Here is an 18,313-nt window from a genome sequence, read left to right as displayed (position 1 = left end):
TATTTAATAGATTTGACATTATAGAAATCACGACTGTCTATGTATCGAAACCACTATGTGAAAATACAAAGGCAAGGGACAAACTGGTTAAAAATATACATATATTTTAATACTATATGTATTTATGTATACAGTTATGACTTCTGTGATGGGAAAGGATTGCATTTTAAATATATAAATTAATAAGAAAAAAAGCCCCAGAAAAAGTGGAGGCACAGGTGGTTCACAAAAGAAAAAAGCCAAACAATGGGCAAACGTGAGTCAAACTATTAATTTCATCACGTTTGCTGTTTGGGGGAGGGGTCCTGTCACCCCGGGAACAATGGAGAGGATCTGGTGGTGACCGCATAACAGGTGAGGTAATGAGGTGTACCCTCACTTGTGGTTATACAGGGGCACGGCTTCTGTGAAGGGCAGTTGGGCTGTATTTGTCAAAACCTCGACAAAAGGCATACCCTTTGGTGGTGTCCAAATATTGACTGAGGGTGTTCATCACGGTATTGTTTAATGTCATGGGGAAACTTTCAAGGTTCCAGTGAAAAGGCAGGCCACAAACAAGTGCGTGTAGTGTGATCGCTCTGTGCTTGAAGTAGTGGCAACAATGACCATGGGCGCTTTTGAAATGTCTTCTCTCTCTCTTCTTTTTTTTTAATTTTTTTTTTTAAATTTATTTCTGAGACAGAGAGAGACAGAGCCTGAGTGGGGGAGGGGCAGAGAGAGAGAGAGAGACTCAGAATCCGAAGCAGGCTCCGGGCTCTGAGCCATCAGCACAGAGCCCGACGCGGGGCTTGAACTCACAAACCGTGAGATCATGACCTGAGCCGAAGTCGGGTGCTTAACAGACTGAGCCACCCAGGCACCCCTGAAATGTCTTCTTGCTGCTGTCTTGGGTTTCTGGGTTTTCTTATGTGAACACGATCTTCAGAGGGAAGCGAGACATGTTTATTTAAAACATCTGTGATACAACACATGCTATGCAATAGTGCATGTATCCTGGTGGCATCTGAATGCCATGCGCGTGGACAAGGAGAGAGGCTGCAAAGGTGTTTATAGGAGTGTGAGAACTGAACTGCAGGGCACAAGCAGGGCTGAGGGAGGGCTGGCCTCCCGGTGTGGAGGTCAAGTTTCCATTTGGACCAAAGAGCTGGGTCTGTTGGAGGTTACATGCCCCGCCAGAGGGAAGTCCCTTATTGGCTGTTCCTCTGTCTCCCCAGTTTATCATCTCTGAAGAATAGTTATTATAAAAGAAGCCTGCGCTAAATTCACCAGAATGTCTGTATTTACGTACCGTTTGATTGTTTTGATTAAGGACCAGAGATAAAAATAAAGAAAAATGCGACAGTTTTATCCCCGTCCCGACTAGTTCCTTCATGTAATTTTCCGGTAGCCCCAGAAAAGGGAAACTCTCATCCTCATGTTTAGATTGCAGCATCATGAGGGGATGTCGGTAATTAAGTGGATGTAAAAACTGTTCTCTTGTTTTTATTTGACGCTTTCTTTTTTTTTCCCCCCCAGGAACCAAGTTGCCCTTTATTGATGTGTTCTCACATTGTTGGATGTTGTACCTGATGATGAAAAACGTTAATGTGTTTTGTTTTTTAATCCCATAGGAGGTTGACACTATTCTGTGCTGTGAAGAAAGGATGAAGCTTCATTTGGATAAGGCCATCGCTCAACTTGCGTAAGTTGTAACTCTATATACAACGTAAAATCACGTCTCCAAACTGTGCTATTGTGCCTCCTGTTTAAATTTCTCTTAGCGTCTTATGTAAGGATTTGTTGTAGATGGATACACATACACACACGTGCATGCGCACCTATACATTTTTATTTTATTTTTATTTTATTTTATTTTATTTTTTAAAGTTTTTTTTTTTACATTTTTAGAAATTTTTTTTAATTTATTTTTTTTTAATTTCCATTCAAGTTAGTTAGCATCTAGTGCAACAATGATTTCAGGAGTAGATTCCTTAGTGCCCCTGATCCATCTAGCCCCTCCCCCCTCCCACACCCCCTCCCGTAACCCTCTGTTTGTTCTCCATATTTATGAGTCTCTTCTGTTTTGTCCCCCTCCTTGTTTTTATATTCTTTTTGTTTCCCTTCCCTTATGTTCATCTGTTTTGTCTCTTAAAGTCTTCATATGAGTGAAGTCATGTGAGTTTTGTCTTTCTCTGACTGACTAATTTCACTTAGCGTAATACCCTTCAGTTCCATCCATGTAGTTGCAAATGGCAAGATTTCATTCTTTTTGATTGCCAAGTAATACTCCATTGTATATATATACCAACCACATTCTTTATGCATTCATCCATCGATGGACATCTGGGCTCTTTCCATACTTTGGCTATTGTTGATAGTGCTGCTATAAACACGGGGGTGCATGTGTCCCTTCAAAACAGCACATCTGTATCCCTTGGATAAATACCTAGCAGTGCAATTGCTGGGTTGTAGGGTAGTTCTAGTTTTAGTTTTTTGAGGAAACTTTATACTGTTTTCCAGAGTGGCTGCACCAGCTTCCATTCCCATATACATTTTTATTTGGAGGTTGAAATGAGGTTTTTTAAATTTCTATTTATTTTTGAGAGAGAGAGAGAGAGAGAGAGAGAATGTGCACACCAGTGGGGGAAGGGCTTCAGACTTGGAGTTGTCAGTGCAGAGCCCTAGTCAGGGCTTGAACTCAAACTGTGAGATCATGACCTGGGCCGGAACTGGCTGAGCCAGCCACGTGCCCTGGAGTGCTTGCTTTGAGTTCATAGCTAAAGAAATCATTTTAAGATGCTAAAGAAAGGATTTCTGCCCTAATTTGGAGACATGGCTAAGATTTCTTTCAACCCAGGCTTTCATTCTTTGATGAGAGAGTGACTGGTATATATTCAGCCCAACAGTTGGAGAAGTAATGAATTGTGGCTCACTTTAATGGTGATTTCCATAACTCCTTAAAGACTCAGACTTCCCTGATCTCCCATGGTCCCTGGCACATGCTCCCCAGTGCTCTGGTTGTGCTATTACAGCACTGATGGCTTCCCATTGCATTACAATTGTTCGCCCATCCTACTCTACCAGAATACAAATTCCTCTTTTCTTGGCAATAGCAGATAGGAGGTATTTGCTACTTATGGTGGGGATTGGGGCAAGGGAGAATAATAATCCAAGGAAGGTCTTAAGCAATGATAAACAGCTGTCAGCATAGAAAACACGTTGGTTGAGCCTCTTCCCTAACATGACTAGAAAAATTAATGTTCATCTGGTTATGGGTCATGGAAAGCAGCATCGAATATGTCATCCAAAGGAGAGGCTGCTTCTGCTTATATTGATGTTAACAAGGATAATGTGGGATAGCCTACAGGGTATACCTAAGTGTCATGGAGGTATCCGTACTGTCTGTATTGTTTGCTCACTGTGCCCATCAGGATTGATGCTCTGAAGTTTGGCGAGATTTAGATGGCTGAGCTCTCTCTCTCTCTCTCTCTCTCTCTCTCTCTCTCTGATTGGAAAGGCTCTTTAGTACAGAAATACTGAGGAGAGGTAGAAGATTAGTTAAGGATGACTGACTGTACATGGTTTGGTTGACCATATGCAGTTTTCCTGAGCTGTAACCACAAGGCAGTGCAGTTCTGATATTACTGCTTGGCTTCTGTTCCCTGGGAATCACAGAACCACAGTTTAGCATGGTTCACAGAATCGTGTCTGTTCTCTCTTCTCCAGGTCCAGTTCCCAATCCTGTTTTCTTTATAACCTAAAACCTTGCAGCTCATCTTCCATGTTCTTCGAGCTTCTTGCCCAGATTGTTCTACTGTGGAACAGCCACATCTTCCTATCAGTCTCGTTTATAAATTGTCTCATTCCCAGCCATTCCTGGCCCTGTTCAGGCCTTTGCAGAAAGTTGTGTCTCCACATGTGCACTTGTTTGGAACCTTTGTTAGCGATGCTTTAAAGACCGTGGCTTTCATTTCATACACAGTGGGCAGAATGTCTACCTCATTTCCTGGGTTGGTTTCTCCAGGATTTGTGGGGTTGCCTACATGGTCTTTGGGCTTGGTCCAGGAAAGGTGATGGGAGGAGAGTTTTGTAACTTTATTTGCTTTGGAACACACAACGAAAGCCTCAATTTGGATCTCAGTTGAAAATGGAATGTCATTAGGCAGCAATATGGCAGCCGGGATTTTTCCCATCTTGGGTTATAAGATGGGTTGATGGGACGCTGCCTCTAACACCTTCCTAAGGGAGTTTCTGAGATCAGGTCAGAGGAAGTCCAGGGCATGTCAGCCCAAGAGAGGAAGGCTATGGGGCATCTTGGTCCCATCTGACCACAAGTCAGAAAGGCCTTAATCTTAGAGTTTCAACAGAAGAACCTGAAGCAGGAGACTGAACGCAGAAATAGCAAGGGGAGGCAACTCTCCCATCTTTCAACTTTTGCATGTGTTTTAGAGTTCCCCAAATTGTTTTAGGATTCACAAAATGCAGACTACTGGCATGTTGCTACCCTCATTTCCATTTTACGGAAAAAGAATCTGCTCTGATAGGTCGGTTGACTTACCTAAAGGCACAGGCAGCTGGGATTAGTCTAGTCCGTCCAACACAGGCTCTACCAAATGGCTTCCGTATGCCAAGACCGTTCTGTGTGCCAGGAATACCGAAATGATGAAGACCATCCAGTTGTCCTGCGTTTTCAAATACTCTCTAGATGCTAATGATCCCCCGATTTTTATTTCCATCCCAGACCTCTCTCCCAAGTTCCAACAAGCTCCTTGGTAGCTCCACTTGGATGTCTAATGGACGCTTGAGCCCAATGTATTGGCTGAACATCCGTTTTCTCCCAAGCCTACTCGCCCACAGCCTCACCCATCTCTGTTGATGGAATTCTGCTATTCCAATTACTCAACGTCACCTCTTTATTCTCCATTGATGTTTAAGCTTCTAGGAGAGATTGGCTCTCTCTTTAAAACACTCAGAATCCGAACGCCTGTCACCTCCTTCACCACTACCCTGTTGGTCAAAGCCACTATTATCCTTCTCCTGCGTAACTTAACTGTACCCATCTGCTAATGGGTCTACCTGTCCCCTGCTGTCTGTTCTCAACCCAGCACCAAATGATCCTTTAAAATTGTAAGTCGGCGGTCTCTCCCTTCACTCGGAACAAAACTTGACTCCTTCCAACATCCAGCAAGGTCCTGCCTGACCTATTTCTTCCTCCTGCAAGTCTTTGCTCAAACACTGCCTCCTTAAGGAGTCTTACTCTGACTGTCTTGTTTAAATAATCACTCACACTCTTGTTTTCCTTTCCCTGCTTTGTTTTCTGCCTTGTTCTGCTAACGAACCACATGATTTCCTTATTCCTTAGGGGTATTGCCTGTCTCCTCCTGCTAGAATGTCAGCTTCTTTAGAGAAGAGATGTTTGCCTTGTCCATGGATACATTCGGGCTTGGAGAACAGTGCCTGACATGTAGTGGACACTCAGGCATTTGTTGAATTGACTACTGCCTGAGTAAAGATGTGGCTCACCCGTCACCCATGCCCACCCCATGGGCCTATCTCTCTGGTGGTGAGCTGCTGGGTCTCTTCTCTGGCAGAGCAGGAAGCACCATGCATCTGAGAGCCTCTTCCTTCCCAGAAGGGTGGCTGCTGGAGCATATGAGCCTGGGGGCCACCAATTCCTGATCTGCTTTCAAGCACTCTCTCCCCTGCCCCAGAGCTTAATTTTGACTCTTGGTTTCTATCTCCTGGCAAACTTCTTCAGCCTCCCGTGAGCACAAACTGAAGTCACTTTTAGATGGAGGGAAGCTGGCTTTAAATGTCTCAAAACTTCTCACAGAGTGGGACTCAAAGAATGGAGGGATTAGGATATAGAAGAGGGAAAAGAAGAAAGAAAGAGAGGCACAGGTGTGGACAGATTACTTTAAACCAGTATCCTTCCTGGAATAGGGCTTGTGTTAGGAAGATGGGCCCCAGCCTCAGGGCTTCAAACCTTCTGTTTGTCTACACCTCTTCTCTCCCAAGCGCCATCACACACCATGGGAGGGGCAGTGTGGGCAAGGTTCTAATTACTCGCATGTATGGACACCTTCAGGGAGGTCGCCATTGTGTGCAAGAGGAGAGACCCAGACCGCAGTGGTGGGTGGGTCCCTGCACAGAAGGGCATTTACCCTTCCTCATATCAAATTGTTGCCTAAACCTGAAGTTCCATTTCCCCCACTTGGTGTTACAGAGCTAACAGAGCTTCCCAGCACGAGCTGGAGAAGGACCTGAGTGACAAACAGGCAGCTTACCGAATCGACGATAAATGTCACCATCTGCGCAACACGTCGGATGGTGTCAGCTACTTTCGCGGAGTGGAGAGGGTCGATGCGACGTAAGTTGGGCACGAAGCACTTCTAGGATTTTGACGTCATTTCATTCGTTCTCTCTCCCTTCAAAATGATGCAGGTTAGAAGTGGAAAACATGGGAAGAGAAGAGATCCTCCCTGCTTTGGACGGATCTTCAGTAAGCGTGCATATTCCTCCGTCAGGCCTTGACTCTAGCATCCTGTATTATTTTGTAAAAGAATATTTGTTGTTTATACTTATTGTGGTGAGCACTGAGTAATGTATAGAATCATCAAATCACTGTGTTGTACACCTGAAACTATTAGGACGTTGTAATCCACTGTACTTCAAGAATACATATTTTTAAAAGCTCAAAAAAAGAATATTTGTTTATAGTTCTACCTGTGAAAATAACAGCTACTTGAAGCAGAAACTGTGGGATAAAAAAAAACAGCTCCCTGTTTTATTATCACTGCTTGTTGCTTAAAAAAAAATTTTTTTTTAACGTTTATTTATTTTGAGAGACAGAGACAGAGTGCAAGTGGGGGAAGGGTAGAGAGAGCGGGAGACACAGAATCTGAAGCAGGCTCCAGGCTCCGAGCTGTCAGCCCAGAGCCCAAGTTGGGGCTTGAACCCACAAACTGTGAGGTCACGACCGGAGCCGAAGTCGGACGCTTACCCAACTGAGCCACCCAGGTGCCCCATCACTGCTTGTTGCTTTAAATGTTGAACATTAAACTTGTTCCATCAGTGGTTTCCATGCCAGGCCCCTGGATGCAGTCTTGGGTTCATGGTCTTTTTCCAATCATTCCCTTTAAAAAAAAAAAAACCCAACTTGATTGAGGTGAAATTCACCTACACTGAAATACATTTGGTGTACATTTGGGTGGGTTTTGACAAATTTCTATGCCTGTATCACCATGACCACAGTTGAAATGAAGCATATTTTCCTTGCCTTGGGGCACCTGGCTGGCTCAATTGGGTAAGCATCTGACTCTTGATTTCAATTCAGGTCGTGATCTCACAGTTCGTGAGCTTGAGCCCGCGTCGGGGAATCTTGCTGGGGATTCTCTGTCTGTCCCTCTCTCTCTGCCCCTCCCCCCATGAATAAATAAACATTAAAACACGTTTAAAACATGCTCACCAGAACATTATCATTCTCTTCACTCTTTGCTATTCCAGTAAAGGGTTATTATTATATTACTGTTTTCGTTAGTACTTCCTTGATTACTCCTGAGGTTGGATGTTTCTTCATATGTTTATTGGGCCAGTGAGACACATTTCTTATGACTCAACACACTGATACCCTTCATCAGTCCCCCCAGGCTTCCCGACTGGACTTAGTGTATGCTTTGGATTTACAGAAACATTAGCCGGAAAATAAGGAACAATTCAGAAAAGTTTTCGACAAGCTTTGCTCTGATGTTTATATTTTAGGCAATAAAACCAGGATTCATTGCTCTGGGGTTCTGTCTTTCACAAAATGAATGATTTCCTGCAGACCATCTAGGCTGATTCGTCCTTGTCACCCACGTATGATTCTACTTTTTTTTTTTTTTTCCCTCCAGGGTCTCAGTGCCCGAGTCCTGGGCCAAATTTACGGATGACAATGTTCTCCATTCCCAAAGTACGCGAGCGGCCTCTTCCAAGCTAAGGGACGACATTCACAACCTGTTGGTTGTGACTGCCAATGAGATGTGGAATCAGTTCAACAAAGTGAACTTGTCTTTCACCAATCGTATTGCTGAGACTGCAGATGCTAAAAATAAGATTCAGATTCACTTAGCGAAGGTAAATCAAGCGCCCGTGGTACCCCTTGGCTGACCCGGATGGATGGGGCAGGGGGCTCTGAGATCACAAATCTCTCACCGCCGCCGCCGAGATGCCGTGAGACACATGACCTCCTGGCCATCCAGACTGAGAAAAATTAAAGCCAGTACAAAGCACGCCATTTATTTTAGCCAGGTAGCCAGGTGTCAAAATGAAATCGGAGTCCACTTGTGTTTGGAATACAAAGAGTGCACTGTGCACGGAAAGGTTCCTAGTAGTTAATAGAAACAAAAATATTATGGTTAAAGTTTAATGGATCGCTGGATGTAACTAGGAAGCGAATGTATTATTAGAACATATGGCAGGGATGTTTTCTGTTCAATTATTTCAGGCCCTTTTTCTGGCATACAAAACCCAAACCAGGAAACGATTAGGTGGTTCAAAGTGTTTCTGATATTGAACTTCTTAAAGTGCTCTAAGCATAAACGTTTTACGATGACAATAAAATGAAGGACTTCAGCAGAAGTCGAGTGTTTCAAGATAAACAAGGAGCTCTTTCTTCCGCGTCTCTCTTGGAGCCGTTATGATTTCTGTGGATTATGCTGCGTATGGGTTTTCATTTCTTATTTTAAGAACCTGACGCGTTCAGCCATGTTGCTGGAAGGTGATATTATCCCCCTGGGGGCACCAGGCTCTCCTGGATGGCAGCAGTTGAAGTCCCCTTCTCCTGGTGTCTTCTTTGGGCAGGAGATCTGTTGAGCCGGGCAGCGCGCTACAGAAGAGAGAAGTCGGATAGTCCGTCGTGTCCCCAGGAAGCTTGTGTTTGTGAAGCTTCCCAGCGACACACGGGAACAATCAGTATTTTTGCTCATGAACAATCAGTAACGATAGAAAGTTATAAACCGCGGTCGCCAGATACTAAATACAGAAAGCGTCGCCGGGGTCTGGGGAAGGAAGCGAACATTCAGGCGGAGTGACGTCTCCAGCAAAGCCTCAGGAGGTGGCCGGTCAGAGGCGGGGGTCAGGTCCGTAAACGTATGGCGTGTGTCCTGGGAAGAGAAACTTGCCAAGGCGGGCTGGAGCCACACGGTAGGAGACATCAGTGGGAAGGTGTCCACGGGGCAGTCCGAAGCTATTCCAAAGGCCTCTAGAAGGCTCGCGCGATCGGAGTCCCTTTGTTCAACGAACCTGTATTTACTTCTGCATCAGTTGGCTAAGGCTGCCGTAACAAAGCACGACAGACCGGGTGGCTTACACACCAGAAATCGATTTTCTCACAATCCTGGAAGCTGCAAGTCCCAAGATCGAAGAGTCAGCAGGGTAGGGTTGGTCTCTTCTGAGGTCTCTCTCCTTGGCTTACAGATGGCCATCTTCTCCCTATGTGTCCCACGCTCTTCCTTCTGTGCCTGCTCGTGTCCTAATCTCCTCTGCTTATGAGGACACCAGTCGTACTGGACTAGGACCTACCCTCATGACCTCATTTAAAAAAAAATTTTTTTTTAATTATTTTTGAGAGAAAGAGAAAAGGCACATGAGCGGGGAAGGGGCGGGGGGGGGTGGAGAGAGGATCCGACGTGAGGCTCGAACCCACAAACTGTGAGACGGTGACCTGAGCCGAAGTCAGATGCGTAACCGACTGAGCCCCCAGGCGCCCCCCCATGACCTCTTTTTAACATAATTGCCTCTCTGAGAGGCGCTTTCTTCAAATACAATCACTTTCTGAGACACTGGGGTTAGGACTTGGACACAGGAACTTTTGGGGGGCTGGGGAAGACAGTAGCATTCAGGCCCTACCAGCTGCATTCGAAGTACTATACTATGCTGGGCACTTTGGGGGGTAAACACACATGGGCAACACATTGGTCCTGCCATCTTGTATCTTAGAGAGACCCAGAGGTTGGGTGACCCTGGGATGTGTCTCCAGGCCACAGGAAGGTGGCCGAGGAAGGGGAGAGTGGTGGGCGGATGGGGAGAATCGGGAGTGCAGAGGTCAAGGTTGTGGCAGAAGGCGGATTTGTCAGGGTCTAGGAGAAGAGACCAGGGAGGGATCCAGGGTGATGCAGTTTGGGGGCAGGGGGAACCCTCTTTACGAAAAGAGAATAGAAAGTCAGGACCCCCAAACTGCCAGTGCTCCTCTCACACAAGTGAGACACTCAGAAACTTGAACTTGATTGGCTTCAAGGCAAATCGTCCACCAGCAGGAAAACGCCTCTATGAGGCTAGTAAGAAGACAAAGAGGCAGGACGTCCTGATTGAGGAGGGAAGTAGGGGCCACTCACACCTCCCGCCTTAGGCACACACGCGCGCTGCTAAATATTTAACAGGCGATCTAGCGGTTGTGGGTGGGAAGGAAGCTCCAATTTGCAGTCTTTGCTCATCTCTATCGTGTAAATACTCTCCCCACCTGGCAGGTGGCACCTGGACCTGGGAAGAGATGCCCACAGTCAGCTCTCCGGAGATTCCCAAGGGACAGGGCTGGGAGGGATCAAGGAACTCAGAGAAACCCCCTCCCCACGGGAGGGCAAGGGGCCCTCTCCTCAAATGCAAGAAGCCTCAGGCATTTGCTCCTCTCCCTACAGACGCTGCAGGAGATCTTCCAGACTGAGATGACCATAGAATCCATCAAGAAGGCCATCAAGGACAAGTCCGCCTTCCTGAAGGTGGCTCAGACCAGACTGGATGAGCGCACCAGGAGACCCAACATAGAGCTCTGCCGGGACATGGCTCAGCTACGGTGAGGCGGGAGAGCGCCCCTGGCAGGAGGGCCAGGCTGGGGGGGACACGCCTGGGGGGCAACCCACCAGCCCGATGGTGGCTCTGTGGTCTTCATGAAGGCGCTTCCTGCTTTCACACCGGTCAGATCGCGGAGCACAGTGATGCTGATTCTGTAGGAGCCTCCTTCAAGAGCGTTCGTAATTATTCATGATGGGCACGACGTTGCAATTGAGGAGGATGAATGATAATTCTGGGGGTGGGTGGTGGTGACGGAGGCCCCACGGTTTGAAAGTATTTAATGCCACTGAACTGTGTGCTTACAAACAGTTGAGATGGGGGCACCTGGGTGGCTCAGTGGGTTCAATATCTGACTTCGGCTCAGGTCATGATCTCCCAGTCCGTGCGTTCGAGCCCTGCATCGGGCTCTGTGCTGATGTCTCAGAGCCTGGAGCCCGCTTCGGATTCTGTGTCTCCCTCTGTCTCTGCCTCTCCCCTGCTCATGCTATGTCTCTCTCTCTCTCTCTCTCTCTCTCTCTCTCTCAAAAATAAACTTAAAAAAAATTTTATAGTAAATAAATGGTAAATTTTTTGCGTGTACAATCCACCACAAAAAAAAAAAAAAAAAAAGGAAATGATACCAATACTAGATGCAAAAAAAAAAAAAATGATAATAAACATTGAGGCTCATTCATTGGGGCCAGTGGGGCGTCCGGGTTCCTCTGCACTCTCCTGGGGTCTGGGGTTTCCAGAACACCTCTCTTATAAGTACCTCTCTCGTAAGTGTTGTTTCCTGTGTGTATTTCAGCGCCTGGGACTCATCAGAAAAGGGGCGTGTGGTACCAGTTCCAATGACCCCTGTCTCTTTGCTCTCACTCACTTGTTCTCATTGGCCTCTCTTGGCATTTAATATCTCCTCTCCTCATCAAGACCATCATCGCGGTCCCCTAGGGCCCTTTTTGTGAGGCTCATTTCAGGGTGTTCTGTTCTCAGTAGAAATCAAAAGCAGCTGGCCCTCGTCACGTCCTGCACATACACAGGAACAGGAAGATTCGGAGGCCGCTGAACGCTAGATGCATCTTATTAGGGTGATGATTTTAACTTCCAACATCCCTTTTTGGGATGGGTTCCTGGGGAATTGGCCAAAGCTTCCCCCCATCCCACCCCACCCCACCCCCTCCGCTCCGCCCCACGTTCTGGCTTCACGTCCAATTTCCCAACACCTGCCAGTTTGCCTTTTCTTTCTGGATTTCATCATTGCCCTTCTCAGGTCAGGAAAGGCCCCGTGCGGAAGCAAATCGAACTCACAGCAAGTGGAGGCGCGAAGGCGCTGTGCTTGAACTTCCAGATTCCTTTCTGGTGCCGGTGTTGGGAGGGGTGGGGGGGCGGGGAACGGCCGCCCGCTGGTCTTGTCCCCCGCCTGGTTCCCGGCTGGGGTTCCCTCATCATCACAAAGGATTTATCCTAGGGCTAAAACAGCTTTGAGCCCCGGCCGGAGACACAAATGTGGATGGAGACACAGTGTGGATTCCTCGGAGGCCAAGGGAGATGGCTGTGAGGCCAACAGTCCAACGATGGTGAAGACAAGAGGGCGATGGCCGGAATAGAGTGGCTGCTTGGCTCTCGTTCAGTGCCGGGGCCCGTCCTCAGCCCTCCAGGACCTCGCTGACTCCCCGCATTTTACAAACAAGGAAACTGAGGCACAAGCGGGTTGAGCGACTTGGCGCGTAGAGACGCAGAGTGAGTCCTTGCCCACCGCACCGCAGAGCCCCAGTCAACCCAACCAACCATCTCTCTCCCGGTCTCTCACGGGGGTGGTGATTGTCCCATCCCCCTACAGCGGGCCCATCTCATCCGACCTCCTCAACGCCCGTGTGGAGTGAGTCGGCAAAGCAGGAACTGCACCCCTGTCTCCCTCGCAGAGGATGAGACAGAGGGTCACAGAGGAGATCGTTCCTGCAGAACACCGTCCCATCGCAGTATGGACGTTGTTGCGTCGGACGCTAAGAAGCGTGCTTCAGGGGCGCCTGGGTGGCTCGGTCGGTTAAGCGTCCGACTTCGGCTCAGGTCATGATCTCGCGGTCCGTGAGTTCAAGCCCCGCGTCGGGCTCTGTGCTGACAGCTCAGAGCCTGGAGCCTGTTTCGGATTCTGTGTCTCCCTCTCTCTGCCCCTCCCCTGTTCATGCTCTGTCTCTCTCTGTCTCAAAAAGAAATAAACGTTAAAAAAAAAATTAAAAAAAAAAAAAAAAAGAAGTGTGCTTCAGCAGATAGGCCAACGGAGCCTGCCTTTCTCCTGGTGGGGCGGCCCTCCGGGCCATCACAGAGCAGCGCACCCAGGCTGGCACCACGCTTCCCCAAGTGGGTTCCAGGGAGCCCCTCCCCACACGCAGCCCGGGCATTATTCGGGGTGAGCTGACCTCCGCCACCCTGGAGGCCAGGCAGGTCCCCCGACGGCCAGTCTGCAGCGCCCGTTTGCTTCCCAGGACGCCGGGAGTGAAAGCAAGGCCCATCCGGCCCCTTCAGGATTTGCTCGCAGGTTGTGGCTCTCCGCAAATATTATCAGGGGACGCTGAGGGAAGTTTCCTTCTCTGAGAGTTTCTGCAGCGGCACCAGAAGGGGAGACGGGGATCCATAAATTGTTCACACTGCCATCCGACCGACACACAAGGGGCTGCTTTTTAAAAGGTTTCTGAGCAGCCGTCTAAGTCGTCTAAGCAGACAAGGAGGCATTCAGGGCTGCGTGATTTTTACTTTCTTCCCCCTTCAGGGCCACGCAGAATTTACTCTCCGTTTGCTTCCTGTAGAACCCACAGTATGTCTGTTGCCCCTGCCCCCTTTCCTGACCTCAGGACAAAACCGACTTTTGTTTCCGTCGAGATTTCTCGTTCAAGTGCCGTTGCCAAAAGATACGGTCCTAGAGGAACAGCCGTGGAATTGGGGATGACGACTGAGGGAGGGGATCATTTTCCTGATTCACCCTCATCCTTCGGAGAGGAACCCTCTGGCCGTGTAGACGAAGAAACGAGAAAGACCGTGGGCTCGGGGGAGTGAGTGACAAATTGCAGTTTTCGTGTCCAGACTTTTCAAGTTTTCCGAAGGGGTTCTTTCAAAAGCAATGCTAAAACATTTTTGGCATCTTTGGTGGGAGGCCAGACCAGGCTCTGCTCCACTTAAATAATCTTGGTACATTAAAAAAAAAATGACGGTAGCTTTATTTGTATTTGAACGCAAAATGTTTTTTCAGTTCTGTAATTCCCCTCCCAAAATGAGTGGTTTCAGCAGAACAGCTCTCTGTGACCTGCGGAGAACAAGGAAGCCAGCGGTGAGATGTGGCCTTGAAAGATGAGTGAGAAGGGGCGTCTGGGGGGCTCGGTCGGTTAGGCGTCCGACTTCGGCTCAGGTCATGATCTCACGGTTCGTGGGTTCGAGCCCCGCGTCGGGCTCTGTGCCGACAGCTCAGAGCCCGGAGCCTGCTTCGGATTCTGTGTCTCCCTCTCTCTCTGCCCCTTCCCCGCTCATGCTCTCTCTCTGTCTCAAAAATAAATAAAAACATTAAAAAAATAAAAAAAAAATAAAAGCAGCTGATGGCTAGTTCCATGCAAAACTATAAGGAGAGTTACCTAAATTCCTATGCCTCGGTTTTGTCATCTGTAAAATGGAGATAATCGTAGTATCTACTTTGTGGTGTTGTTATGGGGATTAAATTGTCTGATCATGGAAAGTACTTAGGACTGTATATACATATGCATATAGATTTATATATATATACTACATGTATAGAACGTATGTAATACACATATACATGTTATATACTATATTTATATATAATAAAGTAGTTAAGAAGTGTGTTGCTATCATTATTATTGTCTGTTTTTTTTAATTAAAAAAAAATCATTTTAACATTTATTTATTTTTAAGAGACAGAGAGAGACAGAGCATGAGTAGGGGAAAGGGCAGAGAGAAAGGGAGACACAGAATCCGAAGCAGGCTCCAGGCTCCGAGCTGTCAGCACAGAGCCCGACGCAGGGCTCGAACTCATGAACCGTGAGATCATGACCTGAGCTGAAATCAGATGCTTAACACACTGAGCCCCCCAGGCGTCCCTGGTTTTTAAATTGTATTAAGTTTATTTATTTATTTTCAGAAAGACAGAGACGGCATGAGTGGGGGGGGGGGCGCCACCCAGGCGCCCTCCTATTCTTTCTCTTAAGTGACCACGTAGTCCTCTCTCCTCAGTGTAATTGGCCAAATCCGTGGGTAAAGGAGCGCCTGCTTAACTGCTCCTCAGGAAGAGAAAGACTTTCTAAATACAAACACGGTGGAAGGAATCACCAAAAGAGAGAGAGAGAGATGAGGGAAAGATTTGGCTTACTGTAAAAAATTGAAATCCATACGTCTAATAAAAACATCACAACCAAAATCAAAAAGGCAAAAAAACAACTTAGGGAAAACATTTGTCAGAAGGAAGGCAGACCAAAAACAAAACAAAACAAACAAAAAAAACCAGCAAAAAAAAAAAAAAAATCAGCATGCCTAATACTGGAAGAGCTCTTTGCAAATGAATAAGATACAAGTAATACCCCGGTAGAAAAGAGAACAAGAGAAGCGGCTCAGAGCAGACCAAGGACAAGGTCAACAGACGTTTGGCGAAGTTTCACCGATACTCACGGAAACAACAATTAAAACAATATTGACCCGTGTAACTTGAGGAGATGCTATAGGTTTTTCCATGGAATGAATTTTTTTTTTCTCTTTTATCTCAGTGAAAAACGTGTCATGTTTCTTTTTACCGTCACAAGGTAATTGGAACTACAGCCTGTTCCGCAGTTTTATGTAGCTGATTTCAAGCCCGATCAGCTTCCGGTTTATTATGTTTTCCGCCTTTACAAGTACGTTGACTCTGGGAACTTGAGGCCTTACCTGGGGACGCTGCTGGGGGGCAGGGGCATTATGATCTGAGGAATGTCCCATTAACTAACGCCTCTCACTGTCCCCACCCCCACCCACCCACCCAGGCTATGTTGACACCCACCCAGGCTATGTTGACAGTTTGTGCTGCGTTTTAGCCACTGAGTAAAGTCCTTAACAATGAAAATAATTTCCATGATGAAATAAATATAAGAAAGTCCAGCTGAGCTTTGATTTCCCCCCCCATTTTTACTATACAAAAAAATATCACACTGTCACAGGTTTACAAGTTTTGCCTCTGTTTTAAAATATGACATTTTGGGGGCGCCTGAGTGGCTCAGTCGGTTAAGCGTCTTGACTTCAGCTGGTTCGTGACCTCGCGGTCCGTGAGTTCGGGCCCCGCCTCGGGCTCTGTGCCGACAGCTCCGGGCCTGGAGCCTGCTTCGGATTCTGTGTCTCCTTCTCTCTCTGACCCTCCCCCACTTGTGCTCTGTCTCTCTCTGCCTATCAAAAATAAATAAATGTAAAAAAAAAATTAAAAACAAAAAATAAAACATAATATTTTTTAAAGTAGAATCCACTCCCAGCGCGGAGCCCAGCGTGGGGCTTGAACTCCCAACCTTGAGATCAAGGCCTTGAACTGAGATCAAGAGTCAGGGGCTTAACCGACTGAGCTACCCAGGCGCCCCTAAAATATAGCAATTTAATATACGTGGGTATGAAAATTTGACGGTGTCCTTAAAATCCTTGCTTTTTGGATTCTGGGTGTAGTTAAGGGGAGTGGCCCCGGCCTGGTACCGGAACCACAAGGGAGCCCAAGCACTGGTTCCTTTTTTTCTGACGTCGGGGTGCCCTTGGGGCTGCTGAGGGCCTCAGCCCCGCAGCCACCGTCCAGTGGGAATCCAGTAACCACGCAGGCCCTTAATTCAGCACATAGCCGGTCTCGGGGGAGTGACTTCCGCCAACCTAACCGGGCGCTTCTCTGCCTCCGCAGCCTTGTCAATGAAGTATACGAGGTGGACGACACCATCCAGACCTTGCAGCAGCGTCTGAGGGAGGCAGAGGACACCTTGCAGTCGCTGGTCCACACCAAAGCCACCCTGGAGCACGACCTGGCCGTCAAAGCCAATTCCTTGTACATCGACCAGGAAAAGTGCACGAGCATGCGGAAGACTTTCCCCAACACCCTCCGGTTGGTGGGCTTCTGTTAGGGACCCCCCCCCCCCCACAGGAGGAGCCGGGGAAAGAGAACCAAAGCCACAGGGCTTTGGTGGCAGCATTGAAATTAGCTGCTCCTCTATTCACTTATTAAAGGATTGCGTTGATGGAAAGGTACGAGCGTCCTGTCTTGGAAAGTCTTATGTTTCCTTCCAAACCTTAATTTTCTACTCTTTACTAGGCTTCTGAGCTATGGAAAGGAAATAAAGACACCCGATCTAAAGGAGAAATTTAAAAAAAAAAAAAAAAGAGAGAGAGAGAAAAGATTATTCGTATTATCCTCGTTATTCTCCGTGTAACACGAAAGGGTTGGGAAGTAGAAATCTATCTCCTCTGAGGGTGGTGGGGGCCGGAATCACAGATAGGGTGGATTTTCAGCTCTGCCTCGAAAGAAACAGAAAAGGAGAAAGACCCTTGGGTACGCGGGGTACCTTGCGGGGAGTCTGAGCCAAAACACGGGCGGAAAAATACACAGTGCGTTGGGAACCATAGTTAAGGAGACCAGGCTTCATGATGGCGGGGCACGTGAGGTGGGGAGGCCTTCAACTGCAGGTCAAGGAGTTGGGGGAGGTCCGAGCGGGGAAATGGCCCGATGAAATCACGACTGAGCAATGAACTCAGAGAGGTGGCCGTAGAGGCAAAGACGGGAGAAATGTAAAGCATATTCTAACCCATCGACGGGACTTGGGGAACTCTTTGCAAGGGAACTGAGCGTCAAGGGGTGTGGAATGACAGAGGCGTTGACCCTGGATGAGCTGCAAAGTGGGGCATTGCTTGCATTCCAGGAGGTCCTGTGGTATCTCAGGAGTTGTTTTGCTTAAGTAACTTTTTCTTTACTGTAAATGAAAAACATTTGCATGCCGGATTTTGGAAACTAGAGAACACAGGCACACACAGACTCCTAAAACACACCCCTTATCATAACACCCAGCAGTGATCACGGAGGTTTGTCAACATCTTACTGCCTGTGCTTTTTTTTTTTTTTTAATGTTTATTTATTTTTGACAGAGAGAGAGAGAGAGAGACAGAGCATGAGCGGGGAGGGGCAGAGAGAGAGGGAGACACAGAATCCGAAGCAGGCTCCGGGCTCCGAGCTGTCAGCACAGAGCCCGACGCGGGGCTCGAACTCACAGAGTACGAGACCGTGACCTGAGCCCAAGTCGGACGCTCAACCGACTGAGCCACCCAGGCACCCCTTACTGCCTCCTGAACTTGCATTTAACCATCTGGAATTCAACCTCACAGGATGTCGACAGCGTTTGAATCCTTTGATGCAGAAGCCCCGACACGGAAGATGGGGTTACCGGAGGGAACGGTTTTCTCTCTGGGTCTCCTGCTTCTCGCTTAAGGTAGCCCCGTGTCTCCCACTAGCTAGCTAGCCTCTCCGTGTGTTCTCTCTGCT

The 18,313-nt window shown here is 47.6% G+C and overlaps 1 protein-coding gene across 3 annotated transcripts in view; it reads left to right on the top strand.

Annotated features, from left to right (window-relative positions):
* The window catches only part of TEKT3 (tektin 3), a 34,593-nt gene extending 17,565 nt beyond the window's left edge, over window positions 1-17,028 (top strand). For all 3 annotated transcript variants that reach the window (XM_006939849.5, XM_045044725.1, XM_003996304.6), the window contains 5 exons: window positions 1,611-1,681; window positions 6,206-6,349; window positions 7,872-8,094; window positions 10,653-10,807; window positions 16,688-17,028. In XM_006939849.5, the coding sequence (XP_006939911.1) occupies window positions 1,611-1,681; window positions 6,206-6,349; window positions 7,872-8,094; window positions 10,653-10,807; window positions 16,688-16,904 (810 nt within the window). In that variant the 3' untranslated portion in view covers window positions 16,905-17,028. The remainder of the gene's footprint in view (window positions 1-1,610; window positions 1,682-6,205; window positions 6,350-7,871; window positions 8,095-10,652; window positions 10,808-16,687) is intronic.
* Window positions 17,029-18,313: the final 1,285 nt, after the last annotated feature.

The sequence above is a fragment of the Felis catus genome, chromosome E1 (assembly GCF_018350175.1).
Source record: "Felis catus isolate Fca126 chromosome E1, F.catus_Fca126_mat1.0, whole genome shotgun sequence".
NCBI classification, from domain to species: Eukaryota; Metazoa; Chordata; class Mammalia; order Carnivora; family Felidae; genus Felis; species Felis catus.
Note: the sequence above shows the minus strand (reverse complement) of the source record. Positions and strands in the feature narration are given on the sequence as shown.